This window comes from Barbus barbus (assembly GCF_936440315.1).
Source record: "Barbus barbus genome assembly, chromosome: 9".
NCBI classification, from domain to species: domain Eukaryota; kingdom Metazoa; phylum Chordata; class Actinopteri; order Cypriniformes; family Cyprinidae; genus Barbus; species Barbus barbus.
This window is the reverse complement of record NC_136737.1, coordinates 33,467,225-33,480,833: the sequence shown is the minus strand read 5'-3', so window position 1 is coordinate 33,480,833 and position 13,609 is coordinate 33,467,225. Positions and strand designations below refer to the sequence as shown.

The 13,609-nt window shown below is 35.6% G+C and overlaps 2 protein-coding genes across 5 annotated transcripts in view; one reads left to right on the top strand and one right to left on the bottom strand.

The window, feature by feature from the left end:
- The window catches only part of LOC306875141 (uncharacterized protein), a 264,860-nt gene that overhangs the window by 202,535 nt on the left and 48,716 nt on the right, over positions 1-13,609 (bottom strand). The gene's annotated exons all lie outside the window — the stretch shown is intronic.
- Positions 1-13,609, top strand: part of LOC306875132 (NLR family CARD domain-containing protein 3-like) — a gene marked incomplete at its 5' end in the record, with an annotated part of 49,170 nt that overhangs the window by 31,692 nt on the left and 3,869 nt on the right. For 3 of the 4 annotated variants that reach the window (XM_079425555.1, XM_079425558.1, XM_079425556.1), the window contains 3 exons: positions 2,942-3,115; positions 6,910-7,083; positions 7,452-7,498. In XM_079425555.1, coding sequence (XP_079281681.1) covers positions 2,942-3,115; positions 6,910-7,083; positions 7,452-7,498 — 395 coding nt within the window. Of the gene's footprint in view, positions 1-2,941; positions 3,116-6,909; positions 7,084-7,451; positions 7,499-7,591; positions 7,716-13,609 lie in introns of those variants that run through there. The other variant, XM_079425557.1, reaches the window with a different exon arrangement.

The following is a 13,609-nucleotide window of genomic DNA, read 5'->3' as shown; positions in this document are numbered from 1 at the left end:
TCCTCGTAATATCCTAATATCTACAATGCTGTGAGGAACTAAGGACATCTGTGGTAACTCAGGACTTTAAATCTGATTGGACTTTTAAAAGGTTTTTGCCTCCAAGTATGAACAGACTGATAGCACTGCTACACGAAATATGTTCTAGTCATCTGTGATGTTTGTTGGTGAAGTTGTATGCACTTCTAATGGAAATATAGTATGCTATTCAATGGTGATTGATCCCCTTCATTTTCTTTGTGACATTTCACTTAGTGCATGATGACTGAAATCGCGCAAATGGCCTTGAGCTATTACCTAAATAAACTGCGAAAAGATGGATGGAAATGGTCCCGAGAGCGCTGCATTAACTCCTGGCGCCATCTGCAGGACAGTTCAAAGCATCCAAATGATTCAAAGCGCCAGCACTAAAGCGTGTTATATACTGATTTGCTGCTCAAGAAATATTTCTTATTATCAATGTTAAAAAACGGTTTTGCTGCTTAATATTTTTGTGGAAATAATGATACCACTCAAACATTTGTGTAAGATTTTAAAAAGGGAGAGAAATTTATCTTATTCATCATGCATGAAAGTCATAAAGTGAGTGAAGACATTTAAAATTATTTCTAATAAATGCACAAACAAATTTAATTAATATATTTGATAAATGAAAAAAAATGCTGTTCATTAAACTTTATATTTATCAAAATATTCTGAAAAATAAAGCGTATCAATATTTCCACACAAAATATAAAGCAGCAAAATTGTTTTCAACATTGATAATCAGAAATGTTTCTGGAGTCAAATAAATTGAAATTATTTCTAAAAGATCACGTGATACTGAAAACTCGAGTAATGATGAAGAAAATTCGGCTTTGCATCACAGAAATATCATTACATTTTATAATATATTCAAATTGAAAACTTTTTTTTTTTTTTTTTGGTAATATTTCACAATATTGCTGGGGTTTTTTTTGTTTGTTTTTTTACTTTATTTTGATCAAATCAATTCAGCCTTGATGAGCAGAAGATAGTAATTTCAAAATCATTAATAACTGTAATGTTTCCAAACTTTTGGCATGTACTTTAATAATAATAACACTCTATATACTTCACTGTAATATCGTAACGGAACATCTCCACAGGAACACATGAAGTGGGAATTCAAAGAAAGTGAATAATGTTACATGAAATACTAGAAACTAAAGACTTATGAAGACATACAAACTAAGGAGCAAATAAGATAATTAATTAACACAGGTGATGTGAATGAATGAATGACAAACTAATGAGAACCGGAACAACACCAAATAAGGGCAAACAGGAAACTAAGCAGACACATACACGTAACACATATATTATACTACTTTATTATAATATATTTTAATATATTATAATAAACTTTACTACAATATAAGATATCTTTTAATGTGTTAAAATATGTATTTTTTAATAATAAGTGCTGGAGCATGGTCAGATTTTCCTACTTTTGTGTCTCTAGTTGATCACATGCCTGGAGCATGTCCATTTTACACTAAGCAACCAGTAGTGTGACTGAATTCAGTCCAGGTTGGGGGTAGTTCTGTATAGCTTCATCGTGGGGGTTGAAATAAAGGAGTGAATCGCTTGCTCTTTCATATGGAGAGTGTCTGATGAACATTTCAAACTTGCAGAACAGGTTTAGGCAAAGTTGGGTTTGGCTTTTGCGATTTTTGCAACGGCATACAGCGTATTACATACAGTATAATATGGTTTTGTTTTTTTCTCAGGAGAAATGCAGCGCCTCTGCGAGAGAGACAAAGAAACTGTCCAAAAGAGGCACGGGTCTGCCAGGGAGCCATACACTTTTGTTCTTAATTTATATGTTGCTTTGTACTTTCTTCAATTTTGCACTGTTTTAATTGTACGCGGCAACACTGCAGTCGGTTTGGCAATACAAATGTAAAAATATATTGCAATAATAAGAAACTGTCCCGAGATTTCATGTAGGCCTAATCATTTTTAGTTTCATTATTGGGCAATTCCAGCATTATGGACTGACATTCGCAGTCAAAACCTGAAATATAAATTCACACAGAATATATTCATTACCAATATACTGAACCATCTCTTTGTTTTTCTTAATCCCAAATAGAGTCCAGACATAAGAAAATGATCCGTCTATGAACGTGTTTATAGGCTATTTTAGATTTGGGAAATACACATATACGTTACGGACATGACAAAAAAAAAAGGCCAGGTTTTTGGGAGACGACATATTTTGTAGACTTTCTGTGATTTTACAGTGGGCAAACCAGAAGCAACAATATCTGCAGAATGGAGAAGAGTTGACCATTCACAAAATATAAATGTTATTTAAATGTTTATGTTTCAGAGGAAAAATCACTGTTAAGGATGTGTCATCTTTCCATTACAGACCGTTCTGAAAGCAGAATTTATGCAAACGCGTATAAAATGGTTTAAAAACTTTAACGGAGATGTCTACAGGGTATTTAATAGGGCTGCCCCCCTCGTAAGATTTTTCTAGTTACTAGTAGTCGTACATTTAAGTCATTATTCAACTAATTGCAAGTTTATATTAAATTAACACAGTCTTTATGCATTTGCCCACAGTCATATTCATGTAATTTTCACTGTGTGCTGTATGTAAAATGAATGTTACCTTGGCTTTATTTGAAAAAATATGATTCCCAATGCACACAAACTTCCCAGAATACTGAGTGCTTTGTTGGTTACAGTTTACTTCCTTTTTAATTATATTTTTATTAAATGTTATTAAACTATAAGTATGTTTATTTTCCAAGTGTATTTTTTAATCAATTTTCAAATGATTTGAAATTTCTTCAATATTAATTAAAATAAATACAATTATATTCGCCACTCTGGTTTCCAAGATATCTGCAACAGCTGTCAAAAAACCAATGTCGGTCGACTACCAGTGTTTTCTGTTCTCTTTCAGTCTTGTTGGCTGTAATCTCACTGCTCAGTGTTGTGAGAGTTTGTCATCAGCTCTACAATCCTCAAACTGTGTCCTGAGAGAGCTGGATCTGAGTAACAATGACCTGCAGGACTCTGGTGTAAAGTTTATTTCTGATGGACTGAAGAGTCTAAACTGTCAGCTGCAGAAACTGAGGTATTAACAACATATAAGAGATCATTTACAGTCAACTGGTCACAATGTTGATGTGTGTCTATAGATGATCTGACTGTGTGTGTCTGTAGATGATCTGACTGTGTGTCTGTAGATGATCTGACTGTGTGTGTCTGTAGATGATCTGACTGTGTGTGTGTCTGTAGATGATCTGTCTGTGTGTCTATAGGTGATCTGAATGTGTGTCTATAGGTGATCTGACTGTGTGTCTGTAGGTGATCTGTCTGTGTTTGTCTGTAGATGATCTGACTGTGTGTGTCTGTAGATGATCTGTCTGTGTGTCTATAGGTGATCTGAATGTGTGTCTATAGGTGATCTGACTGTGTGTCTGTAGGTGATCTGTCTGTGTGTGTCTGTAGATGATCTGTCTGTGTGTCTATAGGTGATCTGACTGTGTGTCTGTAGGTGATCTGACTGACTGTGTCTGTAGATGATCTGTCTGTGTGTCTGTAGATGATCTGTCTGTGTGTGTCTGTAGATGATCTGACTGTGTGTGTCTGTAGATGATCTGTCTGTGTGTGTCTGTAGATGATCTGACTGTGTGTGTCTGTAGATGATCTGTCTGTGTGTGTCTGTAGATGATCTGTCTGTGTGTGTCTGTAGATGATCTGACTAGTTGTGTGTCTGTAGATGATCTGACTGTGTGTGTCTGTAGATGATCTGACTGTGTGTGTGTCTGTAGATGATCTGTCTGTGTGTTTGTAGGTTGTCTGTCTGTGTGTGTCTGTAGATGATCTGTCTGTATGTGATCTGTCTGTAGGTGATTTGTCTGTGTGTCTGTAGATGATCTGTCTGTGTGTGTCTGTAGATGATGTGTCTGTATGTGATCTGTCTGTGTGTCTGTACATGATCTGACTGTGTGTGTCTGTACATGATCTGACTGTGTGTGTGTCTGTATATGATCTGTCTGTGTCTGTAGGTGATTTTTCTGTGTGTGTCTGTAGATGATCTGTCTGTGTGTGTCTGTAGATGATCTGACTGTGTGTGTGTGTCTGTAGATGATCTGACTGTGTGTGTCTGTAGATGATCTGTCTGTGTGTCTGTATATGATCTGTCTGTGTCTGTAGGTGATTTTTCTGTGTGTGTCTGTAGATGATCTGACTGTGTGTGTCTGTAGATGATCTGACTGTGTGTGTGTCTGTAGATGATCTGACTGTGTGTCTGTAGATGATCTGTCTGTGTGTGTCTGTAGATGATCTGTCTGTGTGTGTCTGTAGATGATCTGACTGGTTGTGTGTCTGTAGATGATCTGACTGTGTGTGTCTGTAGATGATCTGACTGTGTGTGTGTCTGTAGATGATCTGTCTGTGTGTTTGTAGGTTGTCTGTCTGTGTGTGTCTGTAGATGATCTGTCTGTATGTGATCTGTCTGTAGGTGATTTGTCTGTGTGTCTGTAGATGATCTTGACTGTGTGTCTGTAGATGATCTGTCTGTGTGTGTCTGTAGATGATGTGTCTGTATGTGATCTGTCTGTGTGTCTGTACATGATCTGACTGTGTGTGTCTGTACATGATCTGACTGTGTGTGTGTCTGTAGATGATCTATCTGTGTGTCTGTATATGATCTCTCTGTGTCTGTAGGTGATTTTTCTGTGTGTGTCTGTAGATGATCTGTCTGTGTGTCTGTATATGATCTGTCTGTGTCTGTAGGTGATTTTTCTGTGTGTGTCTGTATATGATCTGTCTGTGTGACTGTAGGTGATCTGACTGTGTATATGTAGATGATCTGTTTGTGTGTGTCTGTAGATGATCTGTCTGTGTGTTTGTAGGTTGTCTGTGTGTGTGTGTGTGTCTGTAGATGATCTGACTGTGTGTGTCTGTAGATGATCTGTCTGTGTGTGTCTGTAGATGATCTGACTGTGTGTGTCTGTAGATGATCTGACTGTGTGTGTCTGTAGATGATCTGACTGTGTGTGTCTGTAGATGATCTGTCTGTGTGTGTCTGTAGATGATCTGACTGTGTGTGTCTGTAGATGATCTGACTGTGTGTGTCTGTAGATGATCTGACTGTGTGTGTGTCTGTAGATGATCTGTCTGTGTGTTTGTAGGTTGTCTGTCTGTGTGTGTCTGTAGATGATCTGTCTGTATGTGATCTGTCTGTAGGTGATTTGTCTGTGTGTCTGTAGATGATCTGTCTGTGTGTGTCTGTAGATGATGTGTCTGTATGTGATCTGTCTGTGTGTCTGTACATGATCTGACTGTGTGTGTCTGTACATGATCTGACTGTGTGTGTGTCTGTATATGATCTGTCTGTGTCTGTAGGTGATTTTTCTGTGTGTGTCTGTAGATGATCTGTCTGTGTGTGTCTGTAGATGATCTGACTGTGTGTGTGTGTCTGTAGATGATCTGACTGTGTGTGTCTGTAGATGATCTGTCTGTGTGTCTGTATATGATCTGTCTGTGTCTGTAGGTGATTTTTCTGTGTGTGTCTGTATACGATCTGTCTGTGTGACTGTAGGTGATCTGACTGTGTATATGTAGATGATCTGTTTGTGTGTGTCTGTAGATGATCTGTCTGTGTGTCTGTAGGTGATCTGTCTGTGTTTGTAGATTATCTATCTGTGTGTGTCTTTAGATGATCTGTGTGTCTGTAGGTGCTCTGCATATTTTGCATGTCTCTCTTTAACACACCTGATTCAGATAATCTGCTCGTTAGAAGTGAGCTCCGTGCATGAACTGTGTTCCGAATAACATGGTCCCTACACAGTGTTCATTGCTCCCTACTCCCTAAGCAGGGGAAATCCGTTGAAGTTTATTTCACTTCGGAACATTCATTCACGGATTTGCGCTGCGCAACATCTTCACACATGGACAAGTGTGACATAATATACCTCTGTAAATATATACAATTTAAATTCACGTCTCGCACACTTCAATGCACATATTAACATTTGTTCGCTTCGAACTGGAATCATGGCGGAATGTCCTGTGATGTCCACTTCACAGGGCACTTACGTTCGAATAGAAAAAACATCTGAAGCAATAACAGAAACATACAAAATGTGCAGAGCGGGGGAGCGGGGGGGGGGGGGGGGGGATACGCAAGGACTGGAATTAAGAACCGCTGCTGTATGTGATCTGACTGTGTGTCTGTAGGTGATCTGACTGACTGTGTCTGTAGATGATCTGTCTGTGTGTCTGTAGGTGATCTGTCTGTGTGTCTGTAGATGATCTGTCTGTGTGTCTGTAGGTGATCTGACTCACTGTGTCTGTAGATGATCTGTCTGTGTGTCTATAGGTGATCTGAATGTGTGTCTGTAGGTGATCTGTCTGTGTGTCTATAGGTGATCTGACTGTGTGTCTGTAGGTGATCTGACTGACTGTGTCTGTAGATGATCTGTCTGTGTGTCTATGGGTGATCTGACTGTGTGTCTGTAGGTGATCTGACTGACTGTGTCTGTAGATGATCTGTCTGTGTGTCTATAGGTGATCTGAATGTGTGTCTGTAGATGATCTGACAATGTGTTAGTAGTTGATCTGACTGTGTGTCTGTAGATGATCTGGCTGTGTGTCTGTAGGTGATCTGACTGACTGTGTCTGTAGATGATCTGTCTGTGTGTCTATAGGTGATCTGAATGTGTGTCTGTAGATGATCTGTCTGTGTGTCTATAGGTGATCTGAATGTGTGTCTGTAGGTGATCTGACTGACTGTGTCTGTAGATGATCTGTCTGTGTGTCTATAGGTGATCTGAATGTGTGTCTGTAGATGATCTGACAATGTGTTAGTAGTTGATCTGACTGTGTGTCTGTAGATGATCTGGCTGTGTTTGTCTGTAGGTTGTCTGGCTGTATGGTGACAGAGGAAGGCTGTGGTTATTTGTCTTCAGCTCTGAGTTCAAACCCGTCACACCTGAGAGAGCTGGATCTGAGCTACAATCACCCAGGACAATCAGGAGTCCAGCTCCTCAAACACAAACTGGAGGATCCAAACTATAAACTGCAGATACTCAAGTATGTCAAACACTTGCCGCTGTTGCCTCTGGCTTTGCTTAGTTTGTGACACTTATTTTCCAGCAATATCGCCTACATGATTGCACAGATACTATTTTAACTGAACTGAGCTGGATGATGACATCATTGAATTCATTAATGAAATGCCTTTAACTGAAAATTGAGTGTTTAATCTTGTCATTTTACATTATTGACACTATTTTCCTATTCTGATATTGGAAAGTTGCTTTGACCCAATCTGTATTGTTAAAAGCGCTATATAAATAAAGGTGACTTTAAGTAATACTGACATACTGAGCGTGTGTGTGTGTGTGTGTGTGTGTGTGAATGATGCAGATCTACATTAATGTGTGTTTGTGTGTTTATAGCGTGGATCATGGAGAAGAGATCAGGATGACAGCAGGACTACGAAAGTGTAGGTCTACAAATACACACTCACACACACACACACACACACACACTTGGTTATGTGAACTCATCTCATAGACTTTCATTATTTTTCTCTCAGGTTAATGATCTCTTCTGTGCCATAAACAAACATCACAGTAACCTGTGCAAAACACTAGATTTAAAGAGAAAGATTTTTTTTTTTTTCTTTTTTTTTTTTTACTAGTTAGCACTGCCAGGGCTCCTTTGCTCACAAAGATAATTTAAGTAGTGTGTCACTACATAATAGAGCTGCACGATTCTGGATAAATTGAGAATCACAATTTATTTGTCTCAAATAGAGATCACAATTCTCCCACTATTCTGAACTAAACAAAATAATGTGTGACAAAATATTAATTGCTGCAGTCTATTTAAAAGTGTTTAATTTAAATGAATTATTAAACATTTTAATATATAATACAGTGTGGCCCAGTTTCACAGACAGGGCTTAGACTAAGCCAGGATTAGATCATAGTTCAATTAAGACATTTAAGCAATTTTTATAAACATGCTTAGAAAAAAAAACATGACTGGTGTGCATCTTGAGACAAAACAAAGGCACTGATATATTTTAAGATCAGTCAGTTTCTTTCAGTTGAAACAGCTCAGACTTACATTTTAGTCTAGGACTAGGCTTAAGTCTTGTCTGTGAAACCCGGGGTATATGTATTTAAAATATAGTGTATTTAATACACCAATTTTTAGTATTAAAATTATGAAAAACTGGTTTGTATGAATGATTCAATGACTCACTCATACCTCACTTGTTTCATTAATGGATGAATCAGTGTTTTTGAACGAATCTCGAATGAATGATTCAATGACAAATACATTTTTTAACAGTCAAAAGATGAGTGGCTCTATTTTGATCGCTACCATAGACATCAAGTAGCTGAACTATAAACTTTTATCCCAGTATTTCTATGAATGACTGTAAGACAGAAATAATACTGTGTAGTTGAAAAGACTGTTTGTGAAGCTTTTTCTTACCTAAACACGTTAACTGTCTGCTCTCTGGATCAGCAGCAGCATGAATGCAGATTTGAATATTCCGGTATGATTTTTTCAAAGTTTTAATAGACACAGGCAAATCGTTGTCATTTAGAAAGTAGATCGTGTGGGTATTTGAATCAAGATCGTGATCTTTTAACGATTAATCGTGCAGCTCTACTACATAACAGTAATATGTCGATTCAACTTTAGAGTCATATGGAAATATCTTTCTTTTAATATACAAGGATTTATATTTATTGAATGACACATGACTATTAAGTCAAGTCAGCTTTATTTATATAGTGCTTTTAACAATACAGATTGTGTCAAAGCACTTAACAGTATCAGATTGGAGGATAGAGTGTCAGTAATGTATAATAATAATGTATAATTTTCAGTTAAAGGCATTTCATTATTGAATTCAGAGATGTCATTGTCTAGATCAGTTTAGTTTAAATAGTATCTGTGAAATCAAATTGATGATAATCGCTAGAAATTAAGTGTCCTCAATTAAGCAAGCCAGAAGTGACAGCGGCAAGGAACCAAAACTCCCTCTGAGACAGAATGGAGAAAAAACCTTGGGAGAAACCAGACTCAGTCGGGGGCCAGTTCTCCTCTGGACAGGATATTGTTTGTTTATTGTTTATTACTTATTGTTTTAATTAAAATTTTAAATGTATAAGTGTATTATATTTCTATTTTTATATTGTTTATAAGCCCTTATTTACACTTTACTATGGCTCCAACACGATCACTGGAGCTGATCGTGGCCACTCTAGTCAATGCTTGCGGCGCGTTTCTGAAGCCTCCCACAAGCGGCTTTCCACGCTGCTTCGCTAAAGATACACATCTACATCTTTATCCCGGCTGAAGCACTTCTTTTTTAATATATAAGAATAATCTGCCTATGTTATAGTTTAAAGTTAAAGATATTAATATTAATATTGATTCAGGTGAGTCTGAGAGTCTTATGTTTATTTGATGGTGATTTCACGTTTGTTGTTTGTATGAAGGTTAAAAATCATACCATGTTCTTTAAGCGCTGTCATGCAAATGGTTGCTGTTTACGGTGTTTATCATAAGTACTTTTTTTTTACCGATTTAACACATTTGTTATGGCAAAGCAAAATAAGCAGGGGAAACTCTGAATCAGCCACTATATGACAACAACACCCAATCAGGGTCTGATCTCTCAGTATTTCGAGTTAGTTATACATTTTACATGGCAGCGCTGTGATGTTTTGAAAGATTTTGCAATTATGCAGAAAATAATTTGACAGTGTCATTCAGACACACATAGAATCAAGACACACATCAATAATCAGAATATGAATCTCCTCAACGGTGACAAAATATTCTGATAAACAGTTCAACTCTGAACATCACAAAACAACCTACTAGATTCACAAAAAAAGCTTTTTGTTGATTGTCACTGTTGTTGAGATTCATGCGCTGATTCTTGATGTGTCTTGATTTTATGTGTGTCTGAATGATCCTATCAAAATATTTTCTGTATAATTGCAAAAGCTTTCAAAACATCACAGCACTGCTATGTAAAATTGATAACTAACTCTTGATGTCTCTGTGGATCTAAAACACATAGTTCAATGCATTTTCTTTATATTGACCTAAAAAAAATAATAATAATCTGAAAATTTTATTGGCACAATGCCAAAATATCAGAAAGCTGCAGCAAACATCATTTAATGAAAGCTAGACTCTTAATAATTTATTGCTGATGACCAATGTTCCCTCTAAGCTGTGCGCAAAATAAACAATATGCCAACACAAAAATGAGTTGGGAAAGCAATTTGATTTTTTTTTTATATTATATTATATTATAATATATTATATTAAAGCCTAATAAATATTTGACCTCAAAAAGGGAATTCATGAGCAAGAAATGCTTCATTTTTTCATATTAGCTATATTATATTATATTATTATAAAGTTAATATAAATTAACTATTCTGCGTGAGATTTTTTTAAAATATGTTTTTAATTATTAAGCTTCATAGTAACACAGCACTGTAGAAAATGTTTTCTCAGGTAACCTAAAATGTGCATCATTTAGTTACATCAAGGGTCAAATCAAATATAAATAGCACATTAAAGTTCAAATTTACACCCTTTTTTTGTGTGCACGGTACAGCTCTGGTTTAAAGACTGTTTTTGCTCAGGTGGCCGAAATGTCTTCCCAATAGAGAAAAGTTTTGCTTAGCAAGAAAAAAAAAAAATAGAGAAAACATTGCTGATGACTATACCACCAGCAATAAGTAATCAACATTACTTGACCAAATTTTCTGTCGCATTTGTTCTTTTAACAAATGAGCTTTAGAAACACACCGTGAAAGCTGCCAGAGAAAAAGTAATACTTAAGAAATGAAAGATCAAGAGCCCAACTGAAGCAAACACTGATCTATATAATGGTGACATCAAACTTTACCATTTTCACTTAAACATTAACATCCAAACCTCTGTTAATTCTCAACAAGATGTTTAGTAATAAATAAAGATGCTGAGATCTTGAGAACTGTGAAATTATATATTTGATAATTTTCTGTAAAAAGTTAGTTTTTTTTACTTATATATATATATATATATATATATATATATATATATATATATATTAGTGCTGTCAAAATTAGCGTGTTAACGCTGGTGATTAATTTTTTCAGTTTAACGCGTTAAAAATATTTAACGGCGTTAACACAGGGGTGGGGCTAGTGTTGGCCACCCCACTCACAACTGCTGCCTCTGTCTCTTTTTTCTTGCTAATTTAGTCACAGAACGTCTTTATGAGCATTTCAAATAGGAGATGTTTCAGACGCGTGCTTCAACTTCACTTCAGCGTCAGGCGTGAGTCAAAGGAGCGCGGAAACTGTCCTGTACTGAACAAAGGCGCTGCCGCACGCTGTAGCCTTTATCATTTCATATCAAAGCGCGAAAGAAACGATGTGCATGCAATGCCGTGGTCAGTTAAGTCATGAAGGTGATTAAAACTGCCTTAAAGCTGTGCTTGCGTGAAATATATGAGTCACATTTAAGAACATGTCTCTGAAATGGTTTTCAAAACTGTCCTGCACTTTCTCACTCATCTAACACACTCGTCAGATCATTAATAGAGACTTTAAGACCTGAAGTGGGTCAGAAAATGTGAAGTAAGTGTAAAGAGAGAAAACACGATGCGTGTCAGATCCGCCTCGGCAGCTCTTAAAGAAAAAGCAGCCAAAATAACCTATTAACCCAGCTGCTGTGATGTCTGTTCATCAAAGAACAAAAAAAAAAAAAAGGAAATCAATAACTTTATAGCTTTAAGGACTCATCTGTATTTAATTTAGAATTAAGTGTTTGATAACTTTATTCAATTTCTGTATATTTCCTACTTGCTGAAGGGCATAGGTAGCTAAATATGACATTGGTTATACTGTGTTTATGAGAAAATTGTTTAAAGTTCACTTAAATTAGAAGTTATTTTTATTAAAGTCTAAAAAATATTAAAATTGATGGCTTTCAATTATACTGTAATGTTGAATGGCAATAGTCAATGGTTAAATATTAGGGAAAAAATTATTATTTTATAGAGACATCAATATTGGTGTCAGTGATACTGGCCTTCATTCATTAAAAAGATGCCATTAATCAAATATTAAAAATATACCGTCTTTATGTTGTTTCTACATTAATTTGAAGATTAAATGTGAAATTATTGCAATATAAAAGTAGATTTAAAAAGTTTAATGTTAGGTGGGATTAATCGCGATTAATTTCAGGAAAAAATTGTGATTAATTAGTTAATTTTTTTAATCGATTGACAGCACTAATATATATATATGCATACACACACACACACACACACACACACACACATATATATATATATATATATATATATACATTTAAAATATGCATTTTTGAAATTAAATTAATACATAAAAAATATACTGTAAGAAATATATATTTTTGAAAATAAAATTTATAGATTTAGGTTTCACGTTCCATAATCCGTGTCCGGCAGAGGAGCGTCTTGGTGGCAGGAATTTAAAACTTTAACAAGACTCAAATTAACACAGGCAGAGTGAAAGACTGGATTTTTCAGATCAGGTAGGGTACGAGTGATTTCAAAACATTTCAGCTTGTTTATATATATATATTGTGGATATATTATTTAACTCGTATAAGATGCATTTGGTTGAGTTGCGCTGCAGTAAAGTAGTAGGCCTACGGTGATTATCTCAGCGGGCAGCACGAGCAGGACAAACAACAATGCAGAAAATTAATAACTATGACTGGGACTGTCATATACATAACATTATTATAATAATATTATGATGATAAAACGCTGTGATTTTTTTTTTTGGAATTTAGATGCCGTGTGTCTGCACGTTGTTTCGGGAAGAACGCATCCACAAAAGGAGTTTGTTCAGAGCCACGCAGACACGTTCATGTGCATTCAGGGCATTTTGTGCAGATAGCCTATAAACAGAGCTGGGTAGTAACGGATTACATGTAATCTAGATTACGTGATCAGATTCCAGAAAATTAAGTACTTGTAATCAGAGTAAATTACATTTTAAAATACTCGTAATCAGACTACAGTTACTTTTTATGATTACATATTATTCACACAATAGCAATAAATTATTCATAATTCATTGATTCTTCCTAATTTCTCTTTTTCATCTTTTAGATTTTCCTTTCTAAAATAGCCCACTGATTATATACATATTATAGATGTATTTATAGTCCAGTTTTGTGGACATTCACACAAAGATCAGTCATTATTCAGGTGGCGACAGCATTTGGACTCTGGATGTACAAAAATCATTTCAGGTTTAAGAAGGGTTTCAACATTGCATCAACTACTGATGAACACATTCAATTTTATTTTAGTTATTACTCTGTAGGTTTTTTAACCATGTATTATTAATTATAACAAATTAAAATGCGCATTCACGTATTTCTTAGTTTACATGTAATGCAGGTATTCCAAAACTTTTTGTCATCTAAACCTTATTCACCAAATATATTTGATTTAAGTACCCCTGAGATTTAAAAATACATATTTAAATAATTAAGTATCACATTTGCATGTTCATGTTTT